The sequence below is a fragment of the Carica papaya genome, chromosome 3, assembly GCF_054855325.1.
Source record: "Carica papaya isolate Zhongbai chromosome 3, ASM5485532v1, whole genome shotgun sequence".
In the NCBI taxonomy this organism is placed as follows: domain Eukaryota; kingdom Viridiplantae; phylum Streptophyta; class Magnoliopsida; order Brassicales; family Caricaceae; genus Carica; species Carica papaya.
In genome coordinates, this window is record NC_142311.1 from 34189142 (window position 1) to 34201679 (window position 12538).

The 12538-nt window shown below is 42.4% G+C and overlaps 3 protein-coding genes across 3 annotated transcripts; 2 read left to right on the plus strand and 1 right to left on the minus strand.

The window, feature by feature from the left end:
- Window positions 1-60: 60 nt before the first annotated feature.
- On the plus strand, window positions 61-2351 carry LOC110806567 (uncharacterized). The gene is made up of 2 exons (XM_022031469.2): window positions 61-1844; window positions 1920-2351. Exons 1-2 carry the CDS (start codon window positions 228-230, stop codon window positions 2094-2096), a joined length of 1794 nt encoding a protein of 597 aa, XP_021887161.1. The 5' UTR covers window positions 61-227; the 3' UTR covers window positions 2097-2351.
- A 155-nt stretch (window positions 2352-2506) lies between these two features.
- On the plus strand, window positions 2507-4310 carry LOC110806583 (phospholipase A1-IIbeta). The gene is made up of 2 exons (XM_022031486.2): window positions 2507-3414; window positions 3605-4310. Exons 1-2 carry the CDS (start codon window positions 2827-2829, stop codon window positions 4199-4201), a joined length of 1185 nt encoding a protein of 394 aa, XP_021887178.2. The 5' UTR covers window positions 2507-2826; the 3' UTR covers window positions 4202-4310.
- A 604-nt stretch (window positions 4311-4914) lies between these two features.
- LOC148268595 (signaling peptide TAXIMIN 1) lies at window positions 4915-5898 on the minus strand. The gene is made up of 2 exons (XM_088216721.1): window positions 5488-5898; window positions 4915-5252 (listed from the first exon to the last, which is right to left on the minus strand). Exons 1-2 carry the CDS (start codon window positions 5589-5591, stop codon window positions 5129-5131), a joined length of 228 nt encoding a protein of 75 aa, XP_088072847.1. The 5' UTR covers window positions 5592-5898; the 3' UTR covers window positions 4915-5128.
- Between the last annotated feature and the right edge of the window lie 6640 nt (window positions 5899-12538).

Genomic DNA, 12538 nt, shown 5'->3' on the forward strand with positions numbered 1-12538 from the left:
AGGTTTGGATAAGAAGGAAAGTATTATGTGGGATGCACACGTGTGCTGGGTTGACTCAACACGTGTCATCATATTAGAGTCACCCCCACGTGTGATCATGAGGTAGGCTGACTCATCTTCCCAGCTTGGACTCCATAACACGTTGCATTTCTGCAACCAACACATGTCCCTTCTCCGTTCTTCAATTGCCTTTACTTTCTCTTTTTAAATTCCGACAAAACCCCACCATGAACCCATCAAGAAATTTTCTGTTTGAGAGTTTTGATTTAGCGAAAATGGCGTCGGATCAAGTCGTTCGTGTAGAAACCACTACATCTGAGCTAGAAGTTCCAGTGGAGAAAGACAGAGTCCCCAAAATGACCAGTCACTTTGAGTCTCTGGCCGCAACTGGGAAACAGAGGGAAACCCATGAGTTGGGGACTAAGTTCGAGTCTCTGGCTGATAAAGTCAGAGACATGGATGTTTCTGCTGAGCAAAAGGACACAATTGAGGAAGGAGTTGATGAAGGAAAGAAAGAGCCTTATTATGCAGATAAATTTGAAGTGTGTGATGAAGAAGACCAGAGATGCATAGAGGAGGCTAAGAGAAGAGGAGCAGAAACGGAAGGTGGAGGGAACGGGGAGAGGCAACAGCAACCTTCTTTAGAAGAGATTTCGGAGCTTAGAGGAACTGCTCAGCAGAAATCAATGGAGGCTATAAGGGCAGCAGAGGAGCGTTACAACAAGGCCAAAGAAGCTGCGAGTGACAAGCTTGGCTCTGCAGCTGAGTATGCTAAAGAGAAGGGCTCCCAAGCAAAAGATACTGTGGTTGAAGGTGCTGAAAGAGCTTCCCAGCAAGCTGCAGACAAGGGTGCCCAGGCTAAGAGTACTGTCCTTGAAGGTGCTCAAAAAGGCTCACAATATGCCAGAGAGAAAGGTACACAGGCAAAAGACACAGTCGTTGAAGGTGCTCAAAAGGGCTTAGAATATGCCACAGAGAAAGCTACTCAAGCAAAAGACAGAGTCTTTGAAGGTGCTCAAAGAGCTTCGGGGCAAGCGAAAGAGAAGGGAGCAGAGGCCAAGGATACTGCCCTTGAAAGTGGCCAAAAGGCCACGCAGTATGTCACAGACAAGGCTGCCGGAGCAAAAGACACTGTCGTTGAGAAGGGTGCCCAGGCTAAGGACACGGTCGTTGGAAAGGGTGTCCAGACTAAGGACACTATCGTTGAAGGTGGTCAAAAAGCTTCACAATACGCCACCGAGAAAGCTGCTCAAGCAAAAGACACAGTTCTTGGAGGTGCTCAAAGAGTTGCACATCAAGTCACAGAGAAGGCTGCTCAGGCGAAAGACACTGTCCTAGAAGGTACCCAGAAAGCCAAGGAGACTACAACTGAGAAGGGTCAACAAGGTTACAATGCCGCAAAGGATACCATTTTGAGCGCCAGAGACTACACCCTTCAAAAAGCAACAGCAGCGAAAGATACTGCCGTCGACGTTAGCAAGAAAGTCACTGGTTACGTAGAGGAAAAGGCAATGGGGGCCAAAGATGTGACGGTGGAGAGTGGAATAGGAGCGGCTGAGTATGCGGGTAAAGTGGCTGAGGATTTGAAGAACAAGGCTGCTGTGGCAGGTTGGACTGCCGCACATTATGCGACAGAGAAAAGCGTAGAAGGGACAAAGGCAGCAGGGACAGGGTTGAAGGGAGCAGCAGAGTATGTGGGTGAGAAGGCTTCAGGGCTGGTGGGTAAGCCATTGAGTGCTGCTAAGGAAGCTGTAGTTAGCAGCGGCGACAGCATGAAGGAGTACACTGGTAGGAAGAAAGAAGAGGCAGAGATAGCAACTAAGAGATCAAGTGAACAAACACAGGTATATATATGTGTGTATAAAGGGTAAGAGTTAATTTATGTTGTGGTTGTTGAAACTAATGAAATTTGATTACAGGAGGAAAGAGAGAGGCTTGAAAAGAAAGAGGTGAAGGCAGAAGAGGAAGGAGGAGGAGGAGGAGGAGGAGGATCTATACTCGGTGCTATTGGGGAAACTATAGTTGAAATAGCTCAATCAACGAAAGGACTTGTATTGGGACAGGACTCATCAGAAGCAGAGACCAAACAGGAGTGAGATATAAAATTTTGAGTGTTTGATGTGAGGAAATGGGTGTTTTCTTCGTTTGTTTTTCTTTTTGGGCTTGGGGAGAGAGAGTAAATAAGCTGGAATTATGTGTTGTAATTTTATTTGCCATGTACTCTTGTCTCGTCGTGGGTGTTATGATCTACTGTAGAATCATGGGATAGCTTTACCACAACTCGTCAAACTAGAGAGAATAAATGAATCTGGAATTCTTAATAAAGAAGTCTACCATAAACTTTTGGACTATGTCTGAGCAAGGTAATATCATTCAAAGTCATTGAGTTCGAATTTGAGAGTTGGAATGGTATTTATAAATTCTTGGGATGGTAGTCTCTGTGGGTATTTTTTGAATTTTCGGTGTACAACATCTAAACCGAAAGAAAATGAGGAGGTGAGCTGAGGGCTTCTAGTCTCTACTGAGTTGACTCACCTTTGCAATTGAACACAATGCAGAACCATACCATTGGTGTGACAAATCTACACCACCTTGAAAAAATAGAAATACTTGAAGTCCAATTTAAAGAATGATTAAGATCACCATCTTTTTCAACTACCCAACTGTAGGCACTTTTTGGATGATCAGTATTTTCAGGACCAACATAATAATTCTCCATGTTGTATGTTACCCTCTGCCTTCTAATTGCTCTTCTTCCCAGTTTGACTGGGTTCAAGATCAAATTTGCTCATCAAGCTTGTACTACTGCAACACTTGGCTAAGCAAATGGCAGGAAACATAGCAAGGAGATGGAAATTGCTTAGCGGACAAGACAAATGGACGAACCTGTTGTATCCTCTTGACATGGACCTCCGCCGTTATCTCCTTCATTGTGGGAACATGGCGCAGGCGACATACGATGCATTCAACTCAGAGAGAAAATCAAAATTTGCAGGTGATAGCAAGTATTCAAGGCCCAACCTATTCTCTAGAGTTGGATTAACCAAAGGCAATCATTTCAAGTATGAAGCAACCAAATATTTCTATGCAACTTCTCAAATGAAGCTGCCTGCCTGCATATTTTTGAATTCATTGTCAAGAGAAGCGTGGAACAAGGAATCGAATTGGATGGGGTATGTTGCTGTTGCCACTGATAAAGGGAAGGCTGTGTTAGGCAGGAGGGATATCTTGATCGCCTGGCGAGGATCAATCCAGGCACTTGAATGGGTTAATGATTTTGATTTTCCTTTGGTGTCAGCTTCGACGATTTTCCCCGAAATTGGTTCAGATCCCCATGTGGCTAGCGCTTGGCTCTCTGTTTATACTTCTGATGACCCAAGATCACCTTTTAATACAACAAGTGCTAGGGAACAGGTAATAAAAAATTTTAATATGCTTTTCTGAAAGAAAAATGTTGTACTTCAAGATCTTCTAGATCTGGTAGATCCTCTTCTTTTTATATCTCCATTTACCATAGAGGGAAAAACAAATGTTGTTTCAAAAGTTACTTTAGCAAGAAAAGGCATAAATGGGATTTGAAGGAATGTTCCAATGCTGGTGTTAGGTTCTACTGGAGGTGAAGAGACTGGTTGAGAAATTCAAGAATGAGGAGATCAGCATTACAATAACAGGGCATAGCTTGGGTGCAGCACTGGGAACACTCAATGCAGCTGATATTGTTTTCAATGGATACAACAAGACGGAAGATCAACCCAAAAAGCCATGTCCTGTCACAGCTTTCCTGTTTGCCAGCCCTCGTGTAGGAGATAACAGCTTCAAAAAACTCTGCGACTCCCTGGGAGATCTGCACATCTTACGGGTACGGAATTTTCCAGATCTTGCACCTACCTATCCCGGGCTGGGATATGCAGATGTGGGTGAAGAGCTTCTGATCAACACTACACTTTCAGAGTATTTGAAGCCTCCGGGAGAGTTCAAGAGTTGGCATAACTTGGAAGTCCATCTACACGGAATTGCTGGTACACAAGGGAAACAAGACGGGTTTAAACTAGAAATTGAGAGGGATCTTGCACTAGTGAACAAATATACTAATGCCCTGCAAGATGAACACTTAGTGCCTGGTTCTTGGTGGTGTGAAAAGAACGATGGAATGGTTCAAAAGAAAGACGGGCATTGGGTGCTGGAAGATCATGAAAAATAGAGAGGATAGGCATTGAACAGTGCCCTGAGTACTTGGAATGAAATTTGATTGGCTAAATAAAAGTAAATAAAGCTAAAAGCAATAACTAAGTCCTGTCTATTTCGATTTTTATTCAATCCCTACCATATTCCATCATTTCATTGCTAATCTAATTTCTATGTAGAACTAACTCATACTTTTCATATTTCAAATGCCTCTACTCAGTTTCATCATGAAATTTTGAGTGTTGAATTTCTAATTCTCACTTTTTACCTAGGAATTGGAAACTTAACCCTAAAGGACTTCAAAATGGCAGTAAGAGTTGCTTCAATATGAAACTCACGATTTTATTCTACATATGAACAGCAATGCCCTAGTAATTAAGTCAAGTAGAGTAAATTAACCCAACAGCCTACAAGAACCATCTAATTTTTACGCCTGACAAAAGGTTGGAAATTTCCCTTTCCTAAGTTCAACTTTCTAACAGGAAGCTCTCGTATCAGGTACCCAAGTGAGAAAATGCCTTTCATTTTTGTTATTATTTTATGCTATCCAAAGGCATATATTCCACTTATAAGTCTAAAGGTAAGTGAGAAGCTTTCCAAAGGAAAGCAAACTCAAGTGAAACCCAGAAGCTAAACTAACTATACTCTTGTACCTTGAATCTGGAAAGAAATCAAAGATATAGAACTTGAAAATTACAGATGATTAGAAATAAGCAAAGCCCACAGAGATAGAGAGAATTCATTCTTTATGTAAAAAAAGAACCAGAAAGTCAGAGAAATAAAGCTCTATCTATCTCTGTATACGCCAGTCCAAACCAAGAAAACTATCTCCCATTCTTTTTCCTCTTACCCATAAGGATGAACCCAAAATCTAAAATCTCCAGTTACTAACAGCTCTAAGAACATATCCAAATCAAGTAATACCAGAAGAATAAAATCAACATTAACAAGGGATCTGCGAAGTGAACCACTCCATAACATGAATTGGCGCTTTTATCAACTCCAGTGCCACCTCCACTAGTACAGTTATGCACAAACAACAAGGGCACAGACATGTTAACAACAACCTGCACAAGTTCAATCAGATCCAACATTAAAATGTTTATAATTTTCCGAACAAGTGACAAAACTCCAATGAATTAAAAGCAAGGAACAAAAAATTTAAGAGCTAGGGACTAAAACCCAGCAGCATCTCGCATTTCATGACAAACAAAACGAGAAAGGAAGGTAAAAATCGAATCAATAAAGGCAGGATTGAAGAAAGCCAGAACCAAAATTTTAAAGAGAGAGTGAGTGACTGACCCAACTATCCAAACAACCAAACCGATAATGGAGATAAGAAGAGAGAGGAAGGCAAAGGGAAGTCCCAAGAGAAAGCCTAATGGCCTGCAATCTCCGTCACACATGGTTCCTTGCTGTAGAATCGAACACTAAACTCCCTTTCTTCGCTTCAAACTACTCTTGTTCTATAAATACAATCAGAGAAGACGCCGACTGATCTTTGCTTTACAGTAGATTATTTTCTAAGCGTCCATGGATTCTTCTTCATCAATGGTATGAATCCCCGGATTATACAAAAATCTGCGAGATTTTCCGTGTTTTATCTATTTGGGAATCGAAGTTACGTAAGTGTCAATTATCAAGATGCTTCCGAATCAATCCAAAAATAGTAAGACTTCGGATAATCAGGATTCCTTCTGATTAATTAATTCTCTTTGTTTTTTTTTTTTTTTTGTATTCTATAAACTCCCAATTATGCAAATTAAGATTATAATTAAGATTATAATTAAAATACAACAATCCGGATGTTCTTCCTTTTGGATGTACTATACGTCGACGTTTTAAATTCTTGGACAAGGTTAAATGTTTGGAATTTTCAAGATATTAATTTATTTTTATGTAAAAAGGAAAAAGAAATATATAAATAAGACTTTTTGAAAAATTATGGCATTACCTTTCCTCTACGTTACGTGGTGGTTGAATTAGCTGGAGACACGTGGACGTAAAGATTTTATAATTTTTTTATTCACCACCCATCCACTAATCTTGCTCTAAACAAATTTTTTAAATCACTATTAATTGTCTTAATCATTAAATTATGATTATATTAAAATATTATCATTCAATATTAATATTCACATTATAAATATTTTAATTTAAAGTATATTATGTATTTATTTATTTATTTTAAATATAAAGGAAAGCAATCAAGAGAGCTAACGAAAACAATCAGATATGGATATTACATGGTCTGAGTCAGGAAACACCAAAGATATCCTTACGGAGAATGTTCAGGAACACAGGAGGGAGTTGTAGTAAAGAATGGTCCCCCCATGGGCCTTTCATAAATCAGGTTTGCCAAGTACTCAACATCTTTATTGCCCTCCTAATATGTATGTTGTACTCCAACAGTCCAATTTTTCGTGAGCCAAGTCTTAATTGCAAGCAGAAGGTTGAAATTTGCATTTGTAGTAACTATCTCGTTATTGATCATCTTGTTCAAAAATTGAACAGCGAGGTTATTATCCATCTCTAGGATAACACGGTGCGACCTAAGGTTCCACACAAAGCTTGAGCCCCTCCAAAGCGTCCCAAAGCTCCGCTTGGAGAACAAAACAATACCCAATTTTTTGGAGCTAGTTGCCTAGCCAATGTCCCACACTATAACGACCCAACGCACCAGCACATGCGACGTCACTATTCTAGCAGAGGGCCCCATATGTGTTGATCTTGATCCAATTTAGGGGCGGCGAATGCCAACTGACTAACTTCTTGTTCTTTTGGCTATGGTGGTCCGACAACTTGGAACTAAAGCTGGAAGCCTGAAATGTACACTCATGTCTCAACTCATCCACACTGAGCAGTTTGCCATTGAAGACCAGGACATTCCGTTGCTTCCATAATAACCAACAGATGATGCTAAAAACCGTCGTCCAGTCCTAAAAAGAAGAGCACCAACTATATTGATTCTGTAAGTTAGTGTAGACCCAATCGTCAAAGGTCATGCTGAAGAATGTGTGGGTGCCCATGTGCGAAATAATCTTCTACCATAGAGCTTGCACTTGATGATACTCCCTCAGGACATGGTTGACGTCCTTAATGCCACTACCACACACCATGCAACCTGGATCATCCGCCATATGTTGTCAGACCCTCTCTGCACTGGTAAGGAGCCCTCTCCTAAGAATCAGCCATAAGAAATGCTGAATACACTGTGTGCCCAACCAACTCCATATGAGACTCCACCTCTTATCTGCAAAAGGAGAAGAAATGTCAGTAATCATATGATAAGCAATTTTAACAAAAAACTTACCATCTGAGGATACTCCCAGTAGGATACATCGGCCCCTAAGCCCTCCTGTAAAACCCTCGCTGCGGCCAGTTGCAGAAAGATCTTAGTCAGGAGCTTGTTCTGTAGCCAGTGCCAATTCTATTGACCAAGTCAAGTGACCAAATCCCTAACTGTTTGAGCTTTGCTAAAATCATCAAGTGGTTGGTAGGCAAGGAGCTTAAGTGGCCCGCAACCCCCCAACCAATTATCCTCCTATAACTACACCGTCATGTTATCCCCGATGTGTCAAGCCAACCCTAGGTGGACATCCTCCAAAGGCCACTTAATTTCCTCCAAAGGTGCGAGTAAGGACTAGAGTATTTGGTCACACTATCAAGAAGATCCCACTTATACTTATGCTGCAGAAACTTGACCCAAAGGAGGTGCGACTGAGCAATAATATTAAAACAAACTTTCATAAGGAAGGCTTTATTGCGGCTCTTAAGATTCATAATACTACCGCCCCCATGTGTGATAGGCTAGCACATATCATGCCAGCTAACGAGACTCGTCTTCCTCGCACCACTAGAGGAACCCCAAATGAAATCTCGCACTAACCAGTTGATTTGATAACACAAAGAACTAGGGAGCACGACAGTTTGCATGGCATAGGCTAGGATCGCCATGAGCACAGACTCGGCAAGGGTAAGTCTGTCAGCCATAGACAAGCTAGTAGCCTTCTACCCAGAAAACCTCATACGTATATTGTCCAAAATATACTTGTAGGTAGCTTTAGTAACCCCACCATGCAGGAGAGGAACCCCCAAATACGTACCCAGGTTATTAGAAGCTTGGAACCCAAAAATAGAACTAATACGGGAAACCTCCCCATCAACAACATTGTGGGAGAAAAGATGGTCTTGGATGTGCTGATCTTGTGTCCGGAACTCTAGCAAAACTTGTCAAACACCCGATTGATAAGTTGCACCTGACTACTGGAGACCTCACTAAAAAGGATCAGGTCATCTGCAAAAAAGAGGTGCAAAAGTTGGGGGTTCCCCACGTTTAGGGTAATCGGGCGCCAATCACCATGACGGACTAACTGATCGATGTATTGAGACAAACACTCCATACACAAAATAAAGATATACGGCAAGAGGGGGTCACCTTGCCAGATGCCTCGCGAAGGAGTGAACTCCTTCATGGCCACACCGTTCCAAAGGTGTTGCATGAAGCTGGAACTGATGCAATGCATGATGGTCTGAATCATATTATGGGGGAGGCTGGCATCACAGAGAGTTTCTTCAATGAACCCCCAGTTGAGCCTGTCGTAAGCCTTCTCCAGGTCTACTTTAATCATCATCCAACCTATCTTGCCCTTCTTGTGCTTCATCGAATGAATAACCTCCTAGGCCATGATAATATTATCCGAGATACTCCAGCCCTCAACAAAACTTACTTGTGTTTCACTAGTCAGTCTAGGCATAATATTCTCGAGTTTATTAGCAATGACCTTGGTGATAATTTTATACAAGACATTAAACAAACTTATAGATCGGAAGTCTTTTATAGATTTGGGATTATCCACTTTAGGGATCAGAGTAATTAAGGTTTTGATATGGTCAGGCTCTAACTCGCGGCGGCCTTAAAAGATTCTAGTAGCTATGGCATTAACCGAAACACCAATAACGTCCTAATAATGCTGAAAGAAGGTGGTATGCAAGTCGTTCAGCCCAGGAGCCTTGAAGGGTTTCACGTCAAAAAAAGCCACCCAAATCCCTTTCCTAGTGACAGGACTACTCAGGACAGCGACAGTGTCAGAACTGAGAGCGAGGAACCTACCTCGAATAGTGAAAACAAACTTATTAGGCGCCTCCTCGCAATATAAGTTCTGAAAAAATGCAATAGCCATGTGGCTGAACCAACTCTCATCTGAGATCCAATTCCCCGTCTCGTCCTAGAGTATAAAAATCCTACTGTGTCGCCGCCTAGCCATCGAGTATTCTTATCCCCAAAGAGATGAACTCACACATCGACTTCTACAACTAATAGATTTCCTCTTATAAGAGGAGCACCTCGAGTTCATGACGAAGAGATGCCTCAAACCTACTCAGATACTCATATAAGGAAGATTCAAGAGCCTTCTAGATACCATTGATATGAGCCATTAGCCGCCTCTTCCTACGAAATATATTACAAAAAACCATAGTGTTCCAAGTCTTAGTGTAGTGAGAAAGTTATCCATAGTAGCTTAGAATGAAGCACCTCCTTCCCATCTTCTCCGAGTAAAAATAGGAAACCCGAGGTGGGTAAGTCAAACGGCAAGGAAACAAAAAGGCAGGGAGCTTGACATATGGTGCATCCTAGAACAGATGAGAAGAGGTCTGTGATCAGACTAGATCTTAGGAAGGTGTTGTACGAAGGAGTCCGAAAACTTGTCAAGCCATGATGAATTAACGAGGGCCCGATTAATGCGTTGGAGCAGAGTTCCCCATCGCCAAGTGAATTTAGGTCCCATAAAGTCGAGCTGAGAGAGGCCATTATGGCCGATAAACTGGGAGAAGAGAGGGCAACCACCACTACCACGAATGGCTCCACCCTGTCTATTAGATCCCTCAATAATTGCATTGAAGTCCCAGACGAGCCATTAAAGTTCCTGGATTATACTACTAAGTTGAGAGAGATGACACCATAGGTAGTGACGCTTCTGTGATTAGGGACTCCCATACACAGTAGTAAAGAGGACACCTTGCTCACTACCATTGTAATGAATCTGGGTATGGATAAACTAGACATTTTTCCCCAGAATCTCCACCCGAACCAAATCATTCCATAGAAGCCAAATACCTCCAGCGAAGCCATGGGCTTCCACCCTATTAGAGGAATTTGAATCAAGGCGACCAATAATGTTATCCGTTTTTTTCCCGGCAACGTGCGGCTCCATCAAAGCGAGTATCAACGGTTTGTGTTGTCGGACAAATGCTTAAAGAATGCAGCTGATTTTGGGATTAGCCACACCTTGATAATTCCAAGTAAAGATTCTTAAGTCCATAAAAAAACTTAGTAAAACATACAAAACCCTACCCCAAGACAAATTTTAATCGTCAACAGCAACGTGGCTGGACTTCGTTCTGGTTGCCGTCAAGGCGTCAACCACGCTCATTCCCACACGCGCACAACTCAGGATATCGGTCGCCGAAGACGTCGATGCATCCAAGACCTCATCGTTCCGCTTCTTTACCTTATGGTCACGACACGATATTTTGCTCACCCAGATTCCTGAGCACTGCCAATCCGAAGGCTAAACCCTCCTCTAGGTGCGAGAATTTGACAGAAAAGTGTCGGATTCCCTAATTTTGGTAAGGTCATCTTGGGAGGTCGTTGCACCCCAATCTTCGATCCAGATAACCGAGTGACTGACCGGGTCAAGGAGAGTTTGACCATGATTTATCGAGGCCGTCGGGTCTAGGTTGACTAGGAGAACCATGTTCTCATCACTCGGCCTACCCGATACAAGCAGCTTAGTCCCAGGCATTCCAGTCATTTCTAGGCTTGGGTCGACGGGCGTGTTACAGGGGCCCTGTCCATATTCAAAAACCCGGCCCCCCTCGACCTTACTTCCTTCTAATTTTTTCATGCTATTAAAACCCTATTCCTCATCTTTCACCCTCTCACCGAGATTGCCTAACTTTCAATTCCTCTATTCCTCAACATTAACACCCCCCACGCATAATCCCTCTAATTCTGTATACAAATCAGTATTAATGTTATCTTCTTCCCCAATCTCTGCAATCAGCTCAAAGCGGGATCCTAAACCGTTATAGTATGCAAATCCGAAGCCATTCCTCTTCATAGAGTCGTTTCCTTTTTTGTTGTTCCTCCGTCCCCACTTCATCACCTGCATCTAAGGTCTGAAATTTTCTCTTTCTACCACCAGTTGCAGTGGCACAAACTGATTCCTTCCTTCACCTTGAGTGGCTTCTTTAGCCAGGACTTCCGTGGTTTTCCTAGGGCAGTGTTCTTAGAGGTGGCTACAGCAGCCGCACTCAAAGCGAATCGTTGGAAGCCCTTTATATTCCACCCGTTAAAGGTGCCCTTCTATCCAGATTTTGGAAACCAGGGGCTTGGTAAGGTCCACTGAGACGGCCAGATGCATAAACTTCCCCCTCTCTGTTGACTTCGTGTTATAATAAATCCTCACCACCGAACCAATTGTCTTGGCAATGGTTCTCAACACCCCCATGTGGTAATACTGGATAGGCAACCCCGAAAAGCAAATCTAAGTAACCACCGAAGTAAGTCTGTCCTTGTCGACTAAAAAAGAGGTCATCCGTGGTTGCACCGTTAAGTAGTGCCCATAGATGACCCAAGGACCCCCCAGTCAGTGCATGTGAGTAGTCATTAGGATCGGTAAATTTTACTAGGTAAAAATTTTTATCAAGATCAACTAGTTGAAATGTTCCCGCAGGCCGCCAGAGGCTTTGAAAGCGGTTGAGGAGAAGCCCGGTAGCCGATGGCTTTGCCCAACAGATGAACAACCGCTGAGTTCCTCATGGATTGAGCCAGGTAATTTTGGACCCTATCCGAGAAGGTCATTATCAAGTATTCCCCATCTGATGCCAGTATCACATCCTCATCTATAATTTTAAAATCGTCAGCCTTCCTTTCCACCAGTTTTGCATTAGTAAGTTTGTCTTTGAAGGACACCCAATTACGCTCCTAGTGCCTGTAAAGTCCCCTGCTTTGCTCCTCATCCTTTGATTCTGTCAAGTCCATGTCACTAGCCTCTTCCACATTCTTGCATAAGGTTGTGGCGTTAACGTCTGTCCCCGCCTATATCAATCGATCGAGACGTTCCTTTATTCTCACATTCTTGGTCAAGCGATCATCATCCAAGCACGGCAGCGTTGTGCCTTTGTCAAGCGGTGAAAAGTCATTTAGAGAGAGCAGTTTTCAACTCTAAGGGATTCAAAGTATATTATGTATTTATTTATTATTAATTATAAATACCGAGAGGGTGTCAACCCATGTACATAAGATATTTACATGTTAAACATTCAATCAATAAAACTACTTAAATCT